Source organism: Schistocerca serialis, chromosome 2, assembly GCF_023864345.2.
Source record: "Schistocerca serialis cubense isolate TAMUIC-IGC-003099 chromosome 2, iqSchSeri2.2, whole genome shotgun sequence".
NCBI classification, from domain to species: Eukaryota; Metazoa; Arthropoda; class Insecta; order Orthoptera; family Acrididae; genus Schistocerca; species Schistocerca serialis.
In genome coordinates this window covers 537,711,487-537,736,106 of record NC_064639.1, presented here as the reverse complement: position 1 = coordinate 537,736,106, position 24,620 = coordinate 537,711,487, and the positions used below count along the sequence as shown (strand labels likewise).

The following is a 24,620-nucleotide window of genomic DNA, read 5'->3' as shown; positions in this document are numbered from 1 at the left end:
CCAGGTCTTTTGCACGTTGATTTCTTCAGCCTCTTTTATTACATTATCGCATTTGCCTATCTGCAACCACATCTACTGAAGCGATGTCAATTCTTTCATATGGAGCTACAGCTGCTTTTACCTATGGCAGCTGCATCAACGATACATGTCCAATAAATCTTCTTCTCCAACAATGCTTTGTAAATGCCACCAGAATTCTCAAGGCGTTCTGTCACTATCCATTCTTTTACTGTCTTACACAATTCAGTCAATTATTGTTTTCTTCCAATGTATATACTGGTTGTCTCATTCTTGTGGTGATTTCAACATAACACCTGCAACTATAGAAGCCACCCTTGCATCCAAACTGTTACAGTTACAACTAGTTTTATGTGATTGTCGATCATTTCGTTCTTTACAAAAGCTATGTACGACACTGTGAACCACAACTCTGGCTTTTCTGGCTAGAACCTCAGAGCTTGCACTTCCATATTTGGCTCGAGTTTTGTCTCGCATTTGTCGCCTTGCCTGTTTGTTGAATTTCTGTTGTCTCTCAACAATCATAGATATGTCTATGTGTTACCCCGGATTCTTACTGCAGCCTGAAGATCTTTCATCTGTTTATACAAGTCATTTTGTAGCTTTAACAGTTGCAATTAGGCCTGAGCTTGACTAACTTCTTGAGATGATGTAGTCTTTGCTGTTTGTAAATATTTCTGCATTTTTGGAGTCACCAATTTGTAGCTATCCTGCATGTTCATCATCATAGTACGTCAAGCAAAAGACACTTTTGGAATGCTACAATGAGTTTTATTAATGCGTAACTTATGAACTTACACAAACTGTCAAATGACAAAAATACAAAGAATAAATTCTAACTCCAAACAGTAAACATAATGTCAAACATTCTGTTCCAAGGCACAAAAAAATACACTGCATGGTTTACTCTGGTAGCAGTGATTCCCTTGCATATCACAGTTTGCAGGTGGCAAATGATCACCAAAATGAGGACTAATAATAATGTGTACAGCCATAATGTTTTATTTGAAAAGTTTGAATGGTGGTCATAAAAGAAATTTTCATTGTAATAAAAAGGGCAGTGTGACATCAGTGGTGCTTTGTAAGGGAGATGCAGCAATGGTGTGGGATATTTAATTCCTCAGTTGGTCTCTCTCAGCAGTTAAGATTAAAGATGATTATGATGATTTACGGATGAGACTGCTAAACAGAACGGTTATCAGCAGTTAGTTTAAAATATGTAATGGTGGAAAGAGATTTAGTGCAGCATACCAGCTGTGCCAAATGTGAAGCAGTGAACTGAAGCCTTCTTAAATTAATTTCTTGTGAACTAGTAGCATTAATGAGAAACTAAATATGAATTATTGGATGTTTTTATTGCCATTTTTGAATGATCACAACTTTAATTTACAATTTTCTCAAAATTAAGGTGCTTTTAAACTTTGAAATTGAGCTCCCACTTGGGATTGATGCTTGGTATGGAAATTCACTTTGTTCACATCTGATGTACTGCTAGCTTTAATACACAAATATATGAATCTTGCTAATGAAGTTTTCTTGTCAAAATTGGTTCTAATTTATTTCTTTTATTGCAAGCCCACCATTCGAAAGTGATTTCAATTTTATTAAAGAAAGGAACCTTTGTTCAACTTCCATCGTAACTACTTTTGCAATTCTCATCAATTGGTAGGAAACCCAGCAACCCAGCAAAAATCTAACAATTCTAAATCCAAATTGGCCTAAGGGTGATAAATGAAGCAGTATGTAACTATCCCTTTGACGTGTCTGAACAAAATTTCTACTAGGTTGCATATTTACCCCACCCCTGCTATTTCAACCACTGCTTTTAACAACAATTTTATTAGTCAAATGAGTGAGGGCTGCTCACAGCACATATAATTGTTAATGGTATGGGAGTTTACATTGGACTAAATGCGCTAAGAAGTGTTAAAACTGCAATGGTATCAGGAACACAAAAATGTTTTCAAAAACTGCAGTACATGATTTATGTAACAAAAATCCACTGCAATTGCCAGTAATTTTCTTAATTTATTCCATGACCACACCTGAATATGAAACTTTAAGCTTTGAAACCAGTCTTGAAAGAAATTAAGAAACAATAAACTGGTAGCCAAGATCGCAGGAATTCTTTTTATGCCATGATTACCGGTTTCAGCGAAACTAAAGCTGCCATCATCGGATCTTAGGACACATACAGGTTACAACATCAAGGCAAACAATGGTGACATAAGAAAATTACTGACAACTGAAATGGATTTTTATTCTATAAATATGTTCCTTGTTCGCAGATGTTCACCTGATCAAATATTCTGCAGTACATGGAATCACAAATCAAAATACAAACATGATGATGATGATTGGTTGGTGGGGTGCTCAACTGCACGGTCATCAGTGCCTGTACAAATTCCCGACCTGTACACAGTCCAATCTAGCCATTTTCACAAATGATGATGGAATGATGAGGACAACACAAACACCCAGTCCTCAGGCAGAGAAAATCACCAACCCAGCTGGGAATTGAACCCGGGACCCTGCGATCCAGAGGTAGCAACACTAGTCAATAGACCACGAGCTGCGGACTAAATAAAAGCATGAAATACAGGCCTGGCTGCCACAAGCTGCTTCTCTTTAATATTATACAGTATCATTTCTGTTTAAATACTTTCCACATTTGAAACAAACTCCTTTAATGCAGTTACAGAAAATACTGCTTCAGTAATTACATCTGACATGTGACTTGTTCAGTAAATCTATCAACAGTGATTTTCACATGCATAAATGAATCATGAGAATACACCTTTTATTCATCGTTCACACTGGGATGATGCAGAGAACAGTGATGGAAGTTTTAATTGGAATATGGGGTTTCTGACACTGGAAATATTTCAGCATTTCTCGCATAGCACTTTTAAAAATAAATAAAACTGTACTTTGAGGTTCTCACCAGTCACGTGTGTTAGGTTAAAAACTGGGACACAGTGACAACTAACAGTTCCCTCCCCCAAATCAACCTTTGATGAAAGCTGAAAAACTTTGCTTAAAGACATTGAAAACCGCACAAAATATCGGACTTCCTAATTCAAGCCTAGAAATAAAAAGCCACAAAGGACATGTAAAAATAGCACATTCAGTGAATGTTTAGTTAAACATTATGCAAAAAGTAGACCACAATCTCCACTAATTTGTTTGCCTGTGGCAACAAGAACTGGTCTATTTATCTTTATTTCAGCCAAATAAATTAGAACAAGGATTATGCTGGATATTTTTATTTATTTTGTATGAGATAGTGTAGAAGTAATATTTTTCTTATCAATCATTTATTTTCTAGAAACAGTACAAATAACTCAGTGTAAATATATTGACCTAAAAACAAAAACACACTGGATCAATAACTGCTCAAACTCTAATATACAAAAATACTTAATAGAAATCAACAATACACACAACTGAAACGGTCAAGAGATTATAAGCAGCCTGACAAAGTACTTAGGTGATTGTAGTTTGGCAGAACATTTTAACTGAGATTCTTTGAGTCAACCAATGATCAAAGGACGGTATTTATAAGAAGGTACCATTATAATTAATCTACTTTCTGATTAAAACAACTGATAGTTGAGAATACCAAGTGAAAGCAGCACTCATATCCTGTCAACATTCCTCATAAAGGAAGTCTTTTCTGGGTGCCTCTACTCAAATTTTAAATTTATAAATAAGCTGTAGAATGCAGTAACCACACTGCCACTGATAATGTAGCCTTTTTCCACTCCCCCGTCACTGACAAAATAATTATTGCTCTTTAGACCTGTAATTCATCACTTGACAACACTGAGTAGAAGCTGTCAGAGAAACAATACACTATTGGCAGACAATTTATAGCATCACACACTAAGACAACTGATAGTATCATGCACTAAGACAGTCAGTCTTTTTAGTCATTGAATACATCATCACTGTAACGAGACTGCCGATTATTTGTCTATGATAAATTTGTTTGGTCTCAAAACCTTTTTTAAAATACAGAGCTCCTGCCTCAGAATGACATTCTGTTGTAACAAGCTCTGCTGTTTTATAACCTCTTTCACTGCAGAAACTCAGTGCACGATCTACAAGAGCAGATCCAATACCCTTACGTCGGTAATCGCTGCTAACTGCCAGGCGACGTATCCATGCAGCATTATCAGTAGTTCGACATCGCATCACAGCTATGGTACCCACTACTCGTCGTTGATAGCCACCAAGAGCATTTAACTGATCGTGTTCAGTTGCTAGCCTATATTTAATCTGGAAAAAAAAAAATTACATATATTTACAAATGATGGTAATGAAGCAAAACTACAAAATGTAAAGCAAACAATCAATGTACAAGTAAACACATTTATTTCAATAAGCTGACTTGAAAGGAGTAATCAGGAAAACTGTATTGGGAGTAGTCTGGTGTTAAACAATAAAATGTTGTACGCAAATGGTTATGGTTAAATTGTCGGAAGAGAGAAGAGGATATCTGAGCTACAAGGAAGGAAAGTAATGTATCACAGAATTATAAATATGGACTCAATCAGTGTTTAGAGAGAAACTGAAGAATGAGAGGAGGGGGAGGGGGGGGGGGGGGGGGAGACACGATTTACGAAGACAACAGTCTTGGTGAAAAGTTTAACTCTTTCTTAAACATATTTGTTCAGCATATAGGTTGTAGTCAAGAGATGGAACTCCATTACAACTACTATTATAACATCCTCTAGTCTGTGCGAAACACTTTAAGAACACAGAAACACAACTCGGTGACACCACTAAACAAGAAAATTTCATTATCCAAATGAAACTAATTTCCCACAAAATAGTTTACCATGTATAATACAGGCTGTTACAAAAAGGTACGGCCAAACTTTCAGGAAACATTCCTCACACACAAAGAAAGAAAATATGTTATGTGGACATGTGTCCGGAAACGCTTACTTTCCATGTTAGAGCTCATTTTATTACTTCTCTTCAAATCACCTTAATCATGGAATGGAAACACACAGCAACAGAACGTACCAGTGTGACTTCAAACACTTTGATACAGGAAATGTTCAAAATGTCCTCTGTTAGCGAGGATACATGCATCCACCCTCTGTCGCATGGAATCCCTGATGCGCTGATGCAGCCCTGGAGAATGGCGTATTGTATCACAGCCGTCCACAATACGAGCACGAAGAGTCTCTACATTTGGTACCAGGCTTGCGTAAACAAGAGCTTTCAAATGCCCCCATAAATGAAAGTCATGAGGGTTGAGGTCAGGAGAGCGTGGAGGCCATGGAATTGGTCCGCCTCTACCAATCCATCGGTCACCGAATCTGTTGTTGAGAAGCGTATGGACACTTCGACTGAAATGTGCAGGAGCTCCATCATGCATGAACCACATGTTGTGTCATACTTGTAAAAGCACATGTTCTAGCAGCACAGATAGAGTATCCCGTATGAAATCATGATAATGTGCTCCATTGAGCGTAGGTGGGCGAAACTAAAATGAGCTCTAACATGGAAATTAAGCATTTCCAGACACATGTCCACATAACATCTTTTCTTTATTTGTGTGTGAGGAATGTTTCCTGAAAGTTTGGCCGTACCTTTTTGTAACACCCTGTATACTGGAATCACTGGCTGCCTAATTTAACAACTACTTCAGCAGACATTACTGTATTAGCAAAACTACAACTGTTAAAGACATTACAAATTCTTCAGCTTACTATATAAGCTCAAAACCTCTTAACTAACATGGTGTTTCTATCAGAATATTATAATACTGTATTGACTTGATGCTACTGCCCTTAAGCTAGTTTAAAAATCAGCGACTCATTTTTCTGATACTCTTAAATATGCTGTAGTGACACTTACCAACAATGGACATAACCCAATCACCTCTACTTGCAGACCAATTTCTCTTTTTCCAATCTTTTGAACAGGTTTGAGGAAGCGGCCTACGATAATACACTAAACTCCCACTAATCCAACCCTCAGTAGTACAGCCTCTCAGTAATCCAGCCCACATCCAGCCTCTAGTGGCTCAAGCAGAAATGACACGTACAATGATGAATTCTCATGTGCGCAAAAATTTCATTAGTTAATTACAATGTCAGACAATCCTACACGTTTTAAACTGTGGCTTTCTTTATGGTTCAGTATAAAGGATTCTAAAAGGAAACACATTATGCTAGACCTCAAGCAGAAACTCAAAATTAGAGACAAGCTGAACTGAAGTTTTCCGCAGAAAGCATTTGGTGCTGAGTACAATGTTGTATGATAAACTATTTATGAAAAAACTTTAACAGCCAAAGAGATAATGAAAATCCTACATGAACATTATGGGAAGAGACAACATAAAGATCTCTCACACTACTAGTGCTGAAGCTGCAGACATCTTCCTGGAGTACATTACGCAACAATCAGAAAGATGTAGTTCTGATGTAATGCTTGGAAGCCATTGTGTGATGAAGCATATTGCCGTTGGGCATCGTCATTGTGATAACTAAAAATTTGGGACACATTTCATAGTAAGTGATAGTACTGTATATGTACACACTCAAGGACTAAATTTTCTATTAAAATGAATGTATCTTTGTAATTTAACAAAGTATTATCTCAATGTGTTGACACTAAATTTAAGACATTTCCATTAACCTGGCACTTATGCTAATCAGCATCAATATGTACAAGGAATGGCCAGATTAACAAGAATCTAGTGTACAATGAATATCTGAGCAGACCTAGTCAACTGCCTCTGTTTGGTTTTCGTAAACAATTCTCTTGTAATTCTGCTGAACGTATCAGTGGATATAATATAGGTCGATATAATTATGCGTAAATCAAGGGAGATCACTCGGAACATCACAGAGGAATACCTCTGTCAGTGCCTGGTTACACGGCAAAACAACTGCAGTGGACCCCCATAACTTCACCTGACATTTACAGCAAGATCTCTGGTGTGCCTACTGACAATGGCACTGTGCTATGAGGCATTTCCTGGATCGCAATATGGACTTTGTCTTTACCTGCCATCATGATTTGGCTACTGTATGCACTAGCCTGTCTGCCAACTGTAGGACTGTCTTTGCACACCATTCAATTGACAGTTGTGTTTTCAGTGAACAAACCAACAGCATACGAGTAAATTAACAGCATGTTTCATATCAGAATGCTCCATAGTCAAACCTACAAAGTGTTTTCTGGCACTGAGATGCAAGTTATTCAACAAACTTCCAGAGTACTGAATTAATATGAGATAGCCATACCTAGAAGCCTTTTGTTTTGGGTATTTCCACAGAAATTGTTACTTTCTGTGATTTAATTGCAAATAAATTGTGCTTAGTAAAATTTGTGTTGTCGAAGAAGCAAACTTGCAACCCACCTGCTTCTGAATAAGACCCATCATGTTATTTTGCTGAGCATTTCAACCACAATGGACAAGCAGTCTTTCGAGCTCTGGAAACGACTGCTTAAGTAGCAGCACAAGTTCATACAGAAACTGACAGATTCGGCACATCTACAATCACTTCCAGAAATCCCACCTTTCCAGGTGTTCAATGAAGCTCGAGATGACTAACAAGTGTATCAAAAGCATTTACATCTTGGTGTCCAATTCCAGACAAATGACCTTAAATGGTTTGGAATGGCCTATCGCGTTTGCTTCTAAGACGATCACCACAGCATAAGAAAATTATTTCCTGGCACAGATGGAAGGTACTGACAATTGTCTTTAGCATCCAGAAGTTTCGCATTTTCCTGTACGACAAAAAATTTCATCAGGTCACAGATCATAAACCTTTGCTGACCATATTTGCCCACTTCAAAGCTGCCAGAACACATATCTCAGAGGTAATGGCCTCACTTGTCAACCAGCCAATGTTTAAAGCAAGCTCTTAAGTGTGCTTATTGATGGTGACCCCTGCAGAATATGGTTTTCTCCTAAGCTGTGATTTGGACTTTGTTGTTACCTACTGACGACATACGGCTAAGTCACAGGCTTGGCTATGTGCCTCATGCAGGAGTGTCTTCACACACCGTTCTAATGACTGTTGTTTTTTCAGTGAATGAACGAACCAACAGCACACAGGTGCTGGAGTGCTTCAAGATCAAGCCCACGAACAGTTCTCTCCAGCCCTGACACGTACACTGATCAGCCGCCTACCTAATAGCCTGACCTTTGGCATGGATAACAGCAGTGACGTGTCACGGCATGGAAGCGATGTGACCTTGGTAGGACACTGGAGGGAGTTGGCACCACACCTGCACACACAAGTCACCTAATTCACGTAAATTTCAGAGAGAGGCAGGATGTTCAATAAGCTCTGACACCACATTCAGTCACATCACAGATGTGTTCGACAGGGTTCAGATCTGGCAAATTGGGGAGGGAGGAGGGGGACAGCACATCAATTGGAACTTGCCACTGTGTTCATCAAAAAAATAGATCACACCCCCGGCCTTGTGACATGGCACATTATCTTGTTGAAAATGCCATTGTGTCGAGAAACATGATCTTCATAAAGAGGTGCACATGGTCTGCAACCAGGGTACAATACTCCTTGGCCGCCACGGTGCCTTGCCCGAGCTGCACTGGACCCGTGGACGACCATGTGAACATTCGCCAGAGCATAATGAAGCTGCTGCCAGCGTGTCTGTCCAGCAATACATGTGACAAAGAATTGTTTTGCTGGAAGAGGATTGATTTGTGCCCTTTCACTGGCATGACGAAGAAGGTATCAGAATTCATCAAACCATGCAACACTCCGACACTGTGCCAATGTCTAGTGCCAATGGTCACATGCCCATTTCAGTCATAGTTGCTGGTTTCGTGATGTTAACAGGGGCACATGCATGGATTGTTGGCTTTAGTGTCCCATTGTTAGGAGTGTTCGGTGCACTGTGTGTTCACATACTCTCATTCTCTGCCCAGCATTGAAGTCTGATGTTAGTTCCACTACAGTTCACTGCCTGTTCTGCTTTCCTGTTCTGCTTTAACAGTCTTCGCAGCCTACAATGTCTGACATCTGTAATGAGGGGTGGCCACCCAACCTCACGATATCTGAACGTGGTTTCATATTGGTTTTGCCACATATTGAAGACACTCACCACAGCATTCCTCAAACACTCAACAAATACTGCTGTTACTGAAATGCTCTTGTTGAACCTCCTGGCCATCACAATCTGCCGTTGGTCAGACTCTGATACATTGCACATTGCACTGTATCCATGGACAGCAATGCTCACTGATACTATATGCAATGCACATGTGTCTAGCAGTCATTCCTCACCAGGTGACACTGCTATCGCCTGGACAGATTTATATTGATAGTAAGTCAATAGTCATCATGTTCTGGCTGATCAGTGTAAGTTGTTCTGTAAACTTCCACAATACTTTACTGACCACAAGTACCTCATCTTCAAAATTCTTTTGTTTTGTTCACTGTGGTTAATAAAATCTGTGTTGTTAAGAAGCAGACTTCTTCACAGGGAAAGCAATACAAGACCTCAACAAACTAAGGCCTGACACATCATCACCCTGTTGGTTATTCTGAAGCTTTGATAGATTCTTTGGCAAACTAAAATTTAATGTGATTAATGAAATTTCTCTTGCATGGATAAAGTCATAACAGAAAACAATAGGGTCACATTGACAGACTGTGTCACAGGTGTGTAATTAATCTCATATCTACTAAAGAGACTGCCTACACTATAATCGTTCGTCTGTCCTCTTCTGCAGTACTGCTATACAGTACGGGATCCTTACCGGATAAAACTGAACGAAAACAATGAAAAAGTTAAAAGAAGGGCAGCTTGTTTTGTATTACTGTTGAGTAGGAGAGAGAGTCACAGATATAAATGAGATAGGGTGACAATCATTAAAAGAAAGGTGTTTATCATTGTGGCGAGGCCTCTTCACAACATTTCAATCACCAACTTTTTTTTAATGTAATTGCAAAAATATTTTGTTGGATGAAGCCCAACCACAAAGGGAGAAATGATCATTGTACGAAAATAAGAAATCCGAGCTCACATGGGAAGATTTAAGTGTTGATATATCCCTCGTGCTTTCCCAGAGCAGTACATTAGAGAAATAATGCGAAACTGATTTGATGAACCCACAACCAAGCACCTAAGTGTAAATCACAGAGCAGTCTAGTAGATGTAGATGCATGGGGAAACATTATGTGTGAGGTGCCACATGGATCAGTACTGAGTCCACTCTGTGTTTAAATCTACATAAATGATGTTCCTCTGACTTTAAAGGATATTTAAAAAACGGTAATGTTATTCTATCCAGTATCCAAAGTTAATGTCATCATACACAGCTGAGATGATAGATGGCCTACAAGTGTTTCACATTCAACATTTTAAATCTTAATTTCATGTCCTGATGTTACCAGGAGGAGGTGACATTAATGGTGAAACGCCGGCCGAAGTGGCCGTGCGGTTAAAGGCGCTGCAGTCTGGAACCGCGAGACCGCTACGGTCGCAGGTTCGAATCCTGCCTCGGGCATGGATGTTTGTGTTGTCCTTAGGTTAGTTAGGTTTAACTAGTTCTAAGTTCTAGGGGACTAATGACCTCAGCAGTTGAGTCCCATAGTGCTCAGAGCCATTTTGAATGGTGAAACACTACACAAAACAACCTCACCACCTTGGAGGAATATAGCATTCCAGCTGGATCCAAGCCCAGATATAGTGGTAGGGTCAATTATTGGACTAACCATTCAGTATTGTAAAAAAACTGGAGGGTTCCTACACACACACACACACACACACACACACACACACACACACACACACACACACACACGTTTCTTGGACAAAAATACTTGATGAAGAGCTAACGGAGTACAAGATGGTATTACAGACCTGCAGCAGATAAAATAACCTGGGCAAGGCATGAACAGAGAGAAAATCTATACAATCATATATAGCGGAAACAAACATGTTCACCATATATTTGCAACAGGATTTGCAGTGCATAATAAAATAACGGTCAAATGTGATGACACTATAAAATGTCAATGAAAGGATATGTTACAATCAAAGGTAAATATAGAAACATCTCATTGTTAAGTGTTCACACCAAACTGAGGACATGGAGGAAGACATAAAAGACAAATTCTGGGATGCCTTAGACCAGATGTGCTCCAGATTACCACAGTATGATGTCAAAATTGCGCTGGAAGACTTATATGCCAAAACAGGACAAGTACATCAATGGCAACCATATATAGGCATGTTCAGTTTTTACACTGAATCAAATGATAACCATCAACTTCGTCACATCTAGAAACATGAAAATAGTCAGTACATCATTTTCCCATAAAGATATATACAAAACAACATGGATCTCACTAGGAACTAAACAGATCGTGAGTTGATAGGGAAAAAACATAAAAAGACAGTAACAGATGTTACAACAATGAGAGGGGCCCAGGTAGGATCACACCATTCTCAAGTGTTATTACAGATGAAACAATCATTACTAAGACAACCAAGTAGGAGCAACAATGGCAAAAAAAAAAACCAAAGAGTAGATGTGAGGAGGCTAAAAGAAGAGGCGAATAAAAAGTTTGTGATTAAGCTCATGAATAGATACACAGAATTAGAGAACAAAAGCAATAGGAAAGGAGGTGAAGATATCAGTACAAAATGGGACAAGATAACAACATTTACAAAGGAAACAGCACAGGAACTGCTAGGAGATAAAAAAATAGCAATATCAAGTGCAGACCATGGTTCAATGAAACATGTAGAAAAGCAATTCAGAACAGTAAGACAGCCAGACAGGCAATGATGAACAATAACAAATATGAAAACCAAATAAAATACATGGCAATCACAAGAGAAATGAAGAAAACAATCAGGCAAGAAAATAAGATCATTCATAACTAAACAGATAGAGAAAGCACAGGAGGACTACAGCCAGAACAATAGTAAACAGTTTTAGAATACATTGAGAAGCTATAGAAAGAAGTACAGAGGTAAGCCTGTGATAACCAAGGATGAGAATGGAAAACTGATCACTACAAATGAAGGGAATCTAGAGAACCGGAGGAGATACTTCAAAGAACCACTGAACAACCCGGTACACACCTGTGACAATGAAAACATAGCAGAAAACAACCAGAAAGTACTACCATTAGTTGAAGAACAACTCTAGTGGAGGTGGAGGAGGCAAAAAAAGACTGAAAAATGGGAAGGCCCCAGGCGTAGACAACATATCAGCAGAGCTCATCAAAGAAGAGGGAGATACGACCTATGAATGGTCAGCCGAATTGATAAAAAGAGGTGTGAAGGAAAGAAGTAAAACCAAAGGACTGGAAAACTGTAGCTGTATATCCCATAGAAACAAAGAGAGGTTGACACAAAACTACAGAGGGATATCTCTACTATGCACATGTTATAAAATGACACAAATTTAGGCCAATTCACACTGTCTGTCACGGCACCGTTGCACCAAGGCACTGTCCTATCAAGGTGCATTCACGTATCTCACGTCTAGTCACATGATCTCAACTTGCATTGCTGTCCTCAACTGTTCTTTTTGCGGGAATTGCGATCTTCACAAGATGATTTTTCCAACTGTTTTTATGCGTGAATTGCACATACACAATGTAACAGCATACATGGATGCTGGTGTGCTCATTTGTATGAAAAATGACATTTAGCGAACTCAGATGGTTTGCAGCTTGCAGGGATAACTTGTATATTAGAGAGAAGGGAGACAGAATTGCAAAACAACACAAAGAAAGTGTGTGGGTCCAAAAAAATATCATTACATGGTACAGAGGAAAATTTCACACACTAACAAGGAGCCTGGAGAAGAGGAATCTGCATTTTATATTTTGGAAAGCTGAAGGATCATTTGTTATGTCAAATTGCATCCAGAATTACTAAAAGGAACAGTGTTACGAGCCACCATCATATCCTATGAATATCTGGTTTGTTTTAAGATTAATTTTAGTTGCTAGTCCAGTGCAAATTTCTGTGCAATAGTCATATCTCCCTCAATCCATTTCCCATCAAGATAGATAGGTTTTCTTTACATGCTGCATTTGGCTGTTAACAGTTCAAGTGCCTTATTTGTACTGGGGTTAGCAAGTGAAACCACATAAACATTGATCACTTGTGCTTGCAAAACTGTTTCACACACAATTCAGAGAGCCACTTAACAATAAATAGGCCTGCCACAAATACATATTTCAACAAACAATTTGCAGTGTTTGAAGGTTTCAAGTGCATTTATTTATGTAACACTACAAATGTCTGACAACACATAAATAAAGTCCACGTACTTATCCACCAGATTCTACCCACAGTGCTTTTTCTCCTCAAGTTGCAGCCATGTTGCAATCCATTTCATTCTAAAATATTAGAACAGTACCAGTACCCACAAAAATCCATTTTATAATAAATGTAGTCGAGCACAAGTAATTTAGTATGCTCATGTCGTACAATTCAGACTGCTGTGTCACTGCTTCAATTAGTCTGTTGTTATTTATTATAAATTTTAACAAAAGAAATAACCAAAACAATTTACAGCAAATAACAAACAACATGGCCATGCGGTTCTAGGCACTACAGTCTGGAGCCAAGCGACCGCTACGGTCGCAGGTTCGAATCCTGCCTTGGGCATGGATGTGTGTGATGTCCTTAGGTTAGTTAGGTTTAATTAGTTCTATGTGACTGATGGCCTCAGAAGTTAAGTCGCATAGTGCTCAGAGCCATTTGAACAAACAACAAACAAGTGATATCAACCGTGATGAAACAAAATATGGATATCTGCGCATGGCCGTATATCAGGAGGGGGGGATGAGCTTGTGGGTTACATGATCAGCAAAGGACAGATGACATCATACATCAAAACTTTCCTCCAGACAAACCTTGACGGTGATCTGATGGGACAGGACGGCCATTGTGGATGCTGCCATTTGACATGCATAGCAGAATGTTTAACAGGATGGGATGTGAGATGGCCACTACGAATTGGCCATTATACTGAACAGGCTGAACCCATACACTGAAGAAATATTAGATGCAGCACAAGCGGGGTTCAGAAAAGGTAAGTCAACAACCGACCAAATATTCACAATAAGACAAATACTAGATAAGAACTAGGACTACAATCAGGGTACCATCTGTATGTTTATAGATATCAACAAAGCATATGACAGCATAGTGATAGAGGAGATGTGGAGGATAATGGCAGAGTGTGCAGCTAATAAAAATGTATGTGATGGAATCAAAGAGTACAATGAAAGTACGGGGGAGGGGGGTGTTCTCACAAATATTTGAGGTAAAAACAGGAGTGAGACATGGAGCTATTATATCACCGACCCTCTTGATTTGTCATTCAACAACAACCTGAGAAGAGTAACAGAAGAATGTGCAGACGTCACCATAGGTAAAAAGATAAATTTTCCGCCTTTTGTGGATGATGATGTGGCGATAGGAACGAGCACAGAAGACCTGGAGAAAATGGGAACTGTACTGAAGAAGTAGTTAAGTATAAATGAAAGTAAAACATAATTCAACTATGGAAAATCCAGTGTGTGTGTGTGTGTGTGTGTGTGTGTGTGTGTGTGTGTCCGCAAATGCATTCTATCTCTTGACCATGGCCTTGCTGGCCGAAAGCTCATTTTCTGACAGCCTTTCTGTTGTGCCTATCTGTGATTCAGCATCTCCGATACATGCTGAAAATAAAGCAAAATTCGCAGTAATAGATAGAAGAGCTCAGTTAAGGTCAAATCATCAGACAATCAGGAACCTAACAATACAGAAGACTGATCACTTTTGAAAATAAAGTAGTGAGAAAAATGTATGGACCCGTGAAAGAAAATGAACAGTGCAGAGTAACGAAAACATAACTCAGACAATTACAAACACTATCTGACATCATATTGGGTGTGAAAACAAAGACTCAGGTGGTACGAACATGTAAGGAGGAGAGGGGAGAAGATAGTAATAAAGGCAGTAATGGATAGAGAAGCCAAAGGAAGGAGACCACTAGGAAGGCCGAGAATGAGATGGAAGGATAATACCATGGGAGACTATCATATAGTGGGTCTGGAAGGTGAAGATGCAGCTGCAGCTGACAGTAAAGTGTGGAATGCTGGACTGTGTGAGGCCAAGGACCGGCTGCGGTTTGTGTTGCCTGTTTAAATAAGTAATTACTGCACAAAACACTTTATGTGAATGGGTGACTGTTAAAAGGCTCCCAAGTCATATTTTTCATTTTTTGAGGTAATTACATTTTTGATGTCTATACTTATTTACACACATTTCCGAGTCAAAAAGCGCCTCAGCCAAGCTTGCTTTCTACGCGTTATAGCCAGCGTTTTTCTTCTGTTGGTAATACTGCAAATTTCGAAGATACATGAAAATATAAGCTCATTTCCTGTTTACAGAATGCACTATGCATCTGATACAAACTTCACATATTTGCTATCTGAACTGTCCGTCATAAAAATATATGAGTTGTATAAGGTAAAATACCCTGGTACCAATATTAAGTATGAGTTTTCTAACACATAGATTTTTCAAGGAAAATTATAAACTAAAGTTCGGAAAACCACAAAGTGACGCCTGTTACTTTTGTGAGGACAAAAAGGTGTGAATACATGGTTTTCATTGACAACATACTGTAAAAAGAATCATAACTGCAGAATTAATGGCGCACATGAGGCGAGCTAAATAGTTCACATCGCTCTTAATGAAATGACTAAATAGAGTAAAGAAAATGAAAACGTTTTATACTCTGTATTTGACTACATGCAAAATGTACGATTTCTGAACATTCTCATTCAGGAAATTTATTGCTTAAGGCAACTCAAAGTGAATATTTTTGCTGCTTTGTTCCTTTGGACTACATTAAAAATGACGTACCCAAGATAGTTACAGAGTTACAACTGTTTTCTGATAATTGTCCCAGGCAAAACAAGAACCATACATTGTCAAGTATTTGTCTTGCCCTAACCAATATGTGCACGTTTAACAGATGAACTTTCACACACTCCATGAAACCAAAAATCCAGCGTAATAAAATTTGCCATTATAAAATATGACAATATACACTTTTGATGTGAAGTTTGGATGCTTATAGCTAATGCTGAGAAAAAATGTCTAAGGACAGCTACATCAGTCAAGACCGCCATGATCACTGTGTGCTCTACTAGGTGGCCTACTTATCTTCAACCTCTTTTGAAACCAGACACCTTCCAAGAAATGAGACAGCGCAATTTAGTTACTACCAAATATTATTATTTTGAGTACTCTCATTAACACAAACAGACTGTAAAAACAATTGGGTACATAAGATCAAGTGGTTTTCAAAGCTCGAATGCCCTTATCCTCAAAAAAAACTAATGAAGAGTCTTTACCTAGTCAAGAAGCTCATTTAAAAAAAAAAGAAAATTGCAAAAGTGAAGACTCAAAGAAAGTTATGCCATATACTGTAGAAAAACAGAAAGGCTTTCATGATCAACTTTTACAGTGGCCAGCAGCTTCTGTTTCTCTCAGTGACAATGAATAAGGTTCAGAAAAACAAATCTTTGTAATGTAATAACATCCACTCAAGATTTGTGTTTGTAACATGAGCTAACATACAGCACTCATTATTTGATAAAAAAACTGGATCATCTGAAACAAAACTATACTTTAAATTTTGAGTGTTAAAAGGCACCTAAGTCAACAAGATGAAATAGCTTTTTGTTGAAAATGTACCTAATTTAGGTCTGTGTACAAATTTTAATACGTAATTTTACCAAAGCATTATTTCGTAACACACAAGGGAGAAAAAGTTTTTTTTTTTTTTTTTTTTTTTTACCATGATAAAGCGACTTAGATACTTTTTAACACACTCATTCATATAAATTTCTTGGGGTATAACTACATCATATGTTAAAACAGTCACCATATAGATAAACTCAGCGTGTTTTGCCCATAGTTTGTAAATTTTTATATACAGTCATCTTACATAATTATCGTCAGAGGTAGTAAATAAAGTATTTATTCAGCAGAAGCAAATAATCAGAATATTATGTAAAGCGGGTAACTACATACTTTCAGAGGGCTTTTTGACAATCTTTAAGCTCCACTTGGTTCCCAGTACAACTCCTTAATTGTTTTTAATTTTTCACATATATAATCAGTTTTGATTAAATGGTGATTTGTACAATCACAATACCAGGCACAAAAATAAATTTCACATGGACTTTGTCTCAATGTCTAGAGTTCAGAGTCAAATTATGTGCTCTGGTTCAGTGGTACTGAAGAATTTCTCATCTAACATTAAAAAAGAAATTGAGAATCTATTGTGTCGTTATCTGATACAATCCAAGTGTGTCACTGTGCAGCAAACCATGTAGTGTGTGAAAAATAAGACTGACACCAAGTCATTAGCCAAAAACGCAGTAGTGAGCAAATGTTATGACTGCAAATAACAATCTCAAATCAGCACCACAGAATGGAGTAAGCATCTTCTTAGCAAACATGTATACAATCAGAGTTCCAAGCTCAAACCCCAATCCTACAAAGCAAAGTAACAGCTGTATTTGGATATAAACATAATGTAGGCTTCAGCAGTGAAATATGAACTCCCAATCCAGCTGCCACACAAGATATTTATTTCCTGGACCCATGTCGTTCCTTTAAATTATTTAAGGTAACAACTGCGACGGTTCCATTAAAAAGGACATATCAGAGTTCCTTACATCTGTCTCTAAAGATCACTGTCAGCTTAGACATTTATGCCAAATCTTCCAACTTCAGTTACACGGCCAGGCTCCTGTTACAAATATCATTATCCCAAATCGTCGTGCTCATTGCTGAGCACTCTCACCGCATGAATCAACAGTCTTCATGCAGAATGGTTACCTGCTTCGTTTAGAGTCTGCTGAAGAGGTAGACTGGAGATCTTTATATGATCCACCCACCTGCTCACTGGTCTTCCCATCGGTCTCCTTTCCTCAATCTTCCCTTCCATGATTATTTTCTCTAGATTTTCTCCATTTCTTCTCACAATATGACCGAAAAATTGGAGAATTTTTTTGTTGATATGGGAAGAAAGGCACTTGGAAATACTGAGTTGCTCGAGGGACACATTTGTTGTTACTTCAGTTCATTTTATGTGCAGCATCCTGCACCAGCACCAAAACCCAAATGCACGAATATGCTGCTGGTCTCTGGCCTTAAAGGTCCATACTTTGGAGCCATAAAAAAAGATGGAAAATGTGTGTTTCAACAAGCTGACCCTTTGTGGTTTCCGTTATTGTTCTGTTCCGTAAGATCTTTGTGAGCTCCTTCATAATCAGTCACCCTTGCATGATCCACCTTCTTATCAAATCTTCACAGCTTCCATGTCGCAAATGGATGACCCGAGATAACTGAAAGTATGCACAAGTCCCAGTTTCTTTAATAGAGCTGCCAGCATGGTGTCAGCAGCAAATTGGTGGTTGTTAAGGGTCGACAGAAGCGTCCGATCTGACGCGTCGGCTTTGACCCGTGACGTATGGGTGTTGTGTGTGACATCATGATGGCGCGGAGTTTGGTTTGTGAGTGTGGCGTGTTTGTAGATGTCATCATGTCATGATTTGTTGTGCTCTCTGGTGGTATGTTCAGGGTTTTCGTTTATGTGGTGTAATGGGCTCAGTTTGCTTTTGCTCATTATCAAGAATTGTTTGAGTGCTGGCTGTGTTTGTAGTGGAATTCATTTCACTGAGTTAACGATTTTCTGTGAAGGTTAATTTAGTGTTCTCCGCTGTACGTCGTGTGGTAATTTTAGTAAAATTAATCGGTTGTTTTGTGTTTGTTCAGGAATGGATATGACAGATAAAATTAACACTGCGCAGGTCAAGGGAAGTGTTCGATCCCAGTGTGTGACTGTGTATGTTGGTACTGGTATCAGGAGATGTTTTTGAGCTATATAGGTCAAGGGAAGTGTGCGATTCCAGATGATATTGTGTTTAGTGGTATTTGGGGAGCTCTGTGATGTCGGTTTTTTTCGTCGTTTTGTGTGGTTTTGTATGGAGGTGGGTGTCTAAATTTGTTTATATTTAGTTTGCCCCCACCCAAAAACACCCCATTTTCCGCCCTTGTCCCGTTAGTGTCATTAGGATTTTTGTGGAAAGTGTGTGTGTGTGTTTGTTTTTCGATGTATTTTCGTCTTCATAATGTGTACGTAATGACTTTATATGTGCCATATTGGAAACTTGGTTTATGGTCGTTTCTGCCGTATTTGTGACGTCATGGGTCAAAGCAGACAGGCGGGATTGGACGGTTCCGTATTTCCATTGTTAACAGCTCTACCACAAACTGAGATGCCTCTAGCCCAAACGTCAAGAGCATTCCTAATGACAAGTTCTGCACGGATGATGTACAGTTGGGTGGGTGTGAGGGCAGACCACAACACTGTGACACCTTTCGATAAACTGAAGAAATCAGATGTGCCAGCACTTGTCTTCACAGCTGCAAGGTGATCATTGTACAGACTCATCGGTACTGTCAAACGTAGTGGGACACAAACTTTGCAAGCACATGCCATAGCTTCAAACAGAGAACATGGTCAAAGGCTTTCCTGCAGCCAAGGAAGTACATGGAAACAGAAACACAGAATTCTTGTGATTTCCATTCAGAAGTTCCTTTGCCTTCGGCAACTTGCTGGTTCTGTGGATTTGTGAGGCTAAATATATGGCTTCAAATGCTGGTTCAAGATGTAGAGCAAAATTTTACTTGTGTTGGATATAAGGGCAATGCAGTTGAAGCAGTTCCTGATTGATGCTTTTTTGTGTCGGGGGATGAAGATAGACTTCTAACAGTCTTCTGGACACTCATCTGTTTCCCATATCCTTTTACACAATAAATGAAGCATATCAACACTTTCCTTCCCTATTTCTTTAACCATCTCACCAGATACAATGCCCAGACCAGGTGATTTATACAAATATACATAAATGTAGATGCAGTTTTTTAATATAAATCATGAAGCCAAAGCCTTTTTTTCAAACTAGCAGTTTTCCTAGGACTTTACTGATTACACTGCAACTGCAATAAGTCAAATAGTATTAAGCAGTGTAGCATTAGTTTATTGGTAATAAAATGTAAGGATTTATGCACTACAAGTTTCTTTTCTTTTGTTAACCTATACTTCAACTCATATAACTATAAAGGCCCTCCTTGATGGTAATCACAGAACACAATGAAGGAATGAATTATGCACTACTTTGGTGCCATAATACAATGGAATCAGAAACAAAATTAAGGCTTTGTTGGCCAAAAGATTATCTAGTTACAGTCTTTTTGTTGTACCCAACTGTAACTCAGCATTTCCACTGTATGGTGAATACCAAATATCCTTTTGATAATATTGTTGCCTTTCAAAATGAAGTCTGTACAAGCAATAACCCACAGAGAATGGCAAGATTCAATGTGCTTTTAAAATGAGGTATTTATCTGGGTCAGAAGTATGTTTCGAGAAGAACATTCCGTCATTCAAAGCCATCAAATGAGCTGCAATTATTCCCAAGATATACCATTAGTTTGCAGAAAAGGACATTATCATACATGCATTTTTTTTACCATTTCTAATGATGCAGCAAGTTTCTACAGTGACATACATTCCGCAAGTGGTGAAGAGTATCAAGATCATGACAGCTCATGGAAAATTTATGGTGAAGGGCCCCCTGAAGTTGTTTAGAAGGGAAAAAAAGAATTATTATTTTAAAACTTTAATGTAAAAACAGGTATTTAATATTCATTTATCACCGATCTAGTTTGAGCACAAAGCAAGTTTTGAAAAAAAAAAAATATTTTCTATTGCCTGCAGTTTATAAACCATCAAAAATTCTGTGTATCATATGCAAAGACTACCTTAAAACATATTGAAATTTGCTAATTGTAAAAGATTTTGCCCTCTCAACTAGCTACTTAATTAAATAAATATGTCTCCTGTAAAATTTTATTTTTTTGGATAAAGCAAGTTTCACAAAAACTTTCCTCAGTTTTAGTCCTCCCCCCCCCCCCCAAAAAAAAAATGTGTCTGTCTGATTAATACAACTGAGATAGGAAAATACAATAATTGAAGTGAGCTGTTGTTTTCGAATTTATAGCAATTTAGCCACATAAATGTGTGCCTCGACACAATTTTGGTGATGAGAGATACTTTTGCAGTACAGTAACAGATTGCAGTTCCGGTAACTCTGGTGATTATAGATGGTGTAATCATAAAGCGGATGGAGCTGGAGCACAAAATCTGTTACCCCAAATTCACTTCATATGAAATCCGGTCAGACATGTGCACACACACATGATATAGCAATTGTGGCAGAAAAGTGGAAACTGACAAAAGCAGATAAAAAAAAAGGAGGGACTTGCTGTAAATGAATCCAAGACAAAATACATAGTAATATCCATTTCTAAAGTGTGACTAAAACTACATGACGGCCTCTAATACTGTAAAGCTGTCAGCTGCTTCCATTGCCTTGGTGCTCTTTTAACCTGCAATAATAATGTAAGGAATTTATTAGAAAAATGATACAAGCAGCAAACACAGCTTATTACGCAAACTTACAGTATTTAAGAATCACAACCAGTTAAGAGAATACTATACCCTTGTATGACCAGTGGCTACGAATGGGTCACAAAGGGGAATGATGACAGAAGCAGACACAAACAACCTCAGGGAATTTGCAACAAAAACCCTGTGAAAAATTTATGGGCCTGTGAGAGGAAGATGACTGGATAGTAGGGTACAACACAACATAAGAGATTAGGGTACAACCAGGATATAGAAGAGCATGTAGAAGGGGACGGTATAATAAAATGTATGGAATCTCACAGAATATGATGGTTAAAACATACGGAGAAGATGGCAAGATTTCCAAATGAATAATGAAAGGCAGACTGTATTCAACCAGATGGTGTGGCCTATCAAGATCAAGATGACTGGACAATGTGTCGGCTGACCTCACCAAAATGGAGATGCAGGAATGGATGAGAAATGCACAGACGTATGGAGGCAGGTTGCTGAGGCAGCCAAGGTGCATTGGGGGCTGTAGTGTCACAGAAAAAGTTGATATTCACTTCACGGAAATACGGAAGCGTCCGATCCCGCCCGTCTGCTTTGACGCATGACGTCACAAATATGGCGGAAACAAAAACAAACATACACACTTTCCACAAGAAGCCTAATGACACTAACGGGACGAGCGCGGAAAATGGGGTGTTTTGGGTGGGGGTAAACTAAATATAAACAAATTTAAACGCCTTGCGTAGCTACAACGTGTAAGTGAAGACAGCCATGCATGAATACCCACCCACCTCCCCAGGGGTCGTAACCCCTGCAACCCATAGAAGATAAAGATGCTTCAGTAGCTGATTAGTGTTTTTTGTCTTTTAAAAAAAAAAAAAAAAAATCTCACGGGATAGAACGAACAGATCAGAAAGATAAATATAATAAACTAAAACAGAAATTCGAGGAAACAGATAATTAAAATAAGTAACAAGTGTTTTTAAATTTTAAAAAAATCTCACGAGACAGAACGAACAGATCAGAGAAGTAAATAAAATAAGATAAAACAGAACTGGAGACAGCCACACTCAAACCAAACTCCGCGCCGTCATGACGTCACACACAACACCCTTAAGTCACGGGTCAAAGCCGACACGTGGGATCGGACGCTTCTGTCGACCCCACTTCACTGATCAACACATGTCCACAGTGAATTTTTTTCACAAAATAGTACCTAGGCACTCTAAAAACATTTTACACCAAACCAAAGATACAGACAGTGAAATCCTCCACTCGCCAAATAGTATGAAGCAAAAGGAAAGTCTGGACAGAGTATGTGTAATTACCCATAGAACATCTGCTGTATATTCGTACAAGCTTTCTGATATGAGAACTCTCACATATGCGTAATCTGCTTTATTCACAGTGGTATAAATCTTAAAAATATGTGGTCTGTCACGTAACTCCTTAAACTGGTAACGCCATTAATCAATAAAACAACATTACATACTTGGAAGCTGAAATTCATTCACAGCCTACCTTTGTAACAGGTACTCATACAGAAATATAGAAATTTAAATTACTCTTCATCAGAAAGAATTATTGCTACACGTAAGTTGTGTCGGCAATACTGGCTAACAGTTCTTTTGTTATAGCAGCTACCAATGTTCAAACAGATACATAAACTGGGTGAGCGTCTACTTTGCTAAGAAATGTTATCAACATTTTGTACCTCTGATTTCGGTTTCAACGTGTTGGACAATGGTTCGTGGACCTCTGCAACCCAGAATCCGGTATCACGGGACGACATGTATACTCGGGGAATATCTGCTATTTCCTGGCTGACTTCCATGGCCCTCATGACATGTGCAAAGTAGATGCCTCCATACACGATGAAAATCACACTTGCTGGCACCGTAAGAAAGCAAATACGAAATGGAACGCCGACAAAAATAAACAGAAGGGCCGATACAAGAATAATTGACTGAAATGTTATTTCCCGTAACAATCCAGCAAAAAATGCCGTGTTGACTGTTGACATTATCCCTTCCTTCACAATTTCTTGGCACTGTAATTGGTCTCCAGGTTGATAATACCGAATAACAACTGTTCCCATTTTTATAACGTCAGTAACTGAAACAAAAATGCCAAATTATATTAAAATAATCGATCACTGCAGAAATGATTTTCTTTTGCAGCAAATTCATTCGCAAGCTTCATGCCAGCAATACCCAAGTTCTGCCTTCTGAAGGCCTCTAGGCCTGAACTAGATATTATTTTCTACGAGTTAACATTCGATACTTCGAATTAAAACAACATCCAAGCTATAATTCAAACAAAACTAAATATTTATATACACCCAACATCCCATTCACACAGTCAAAACAAGCGCACAATCCGATATACTACATGCGATGGGTCGTTCGCTGTATTCATATCGACTGTGCCACAGGTGCGAGAGTCGGTTGCATCGATATATGTGACTGATTCAGTAATGGGCGTTAAAGGATGAAAGGACACGAAAGCACGAAAGAAACTGGTATAGGCACGCGTATTCAAATACAGAGATGTGTAAACATGCAGAATACAGCACTGCGGTCGGCAAGTCCTATATAAGACAACAACTGTCTGGCGCAGTTGTTAGATCGGTTACTGCTGCTACAATGGCAGGTTATCAAGATTCACGTGAATCTGAAAATTCTGTTACAGTCGTCGCACGAGCGATGGTACACAGCATCTCCAAGGCAGCGAGGAAATGGGAATTTTCCAGTACGACCATTCCACGAGTGTACCGTGAATATCAGGAATCCGGTAAAACATCAGCTCCCCGACATCGCTGCGGCCGAAAAAAGATCCTGCAAGAACGAGATCAATGATGACTGAAAAGGATCGTTTAACGTGACAGAAGTGCAATCCTTCCGCAAATTGCTGCAGATTTCAACGCAGGGCCATCAACAAGTGTCAGCGTGCAACTCTTTCAACGAAATGTAATCGATATGAGCTCTCGGAATCGAAGGCCCAATCGTGTACTCTTGATGACTGCACGACAGAGCATGAAACCTCGCCTGGGGCCGTCAACACCGACATT

The 24,620-nt window shown here is 38.7% G+C and overlaps 1 protein-coding gene across 2 annotated transcripts; it reads right to left on the bottom strand.

Annotated features, from left to right (window-relative positions):
• Positions 1-3,364: 3,364 nt before the first annotated feature.
• LOC126455626 (probable N-acetyltransferase camello) lies at positions 3,365-23,945 on the bottom strand. 2 transcript variants are annotated; one of them, XM_050091391.1, is made up of 3 exons: positions 23,764-23,945; positions 23,265-23,665; positions 3,365-4,299 (listed from the first exon to the last, which is right to left on the bottom strand). In XM_050091391.1, exons 2-3 carry the CDS (start codon positions 23,646-23,648, stop codon positions 3,922-3,924), a joined length of 762 nt encoding a protein of 253 aa, XP_049947348.1. In that variant the 5' UTR covers positions 23,649-23,665; positions 23,764-23,945; the 3' UTR covers positions 3,365-3,921. The 2 variants fall into 2 exon arrangements, with proteins under 2 accessions (XP_049947348.1, XP_049947347.1); XM_050091390.1 differs by having other exon boundaries at positions 23,265-23,945.
• Positions 23,946-24,620: the final 675 nt, after the last annotated feature.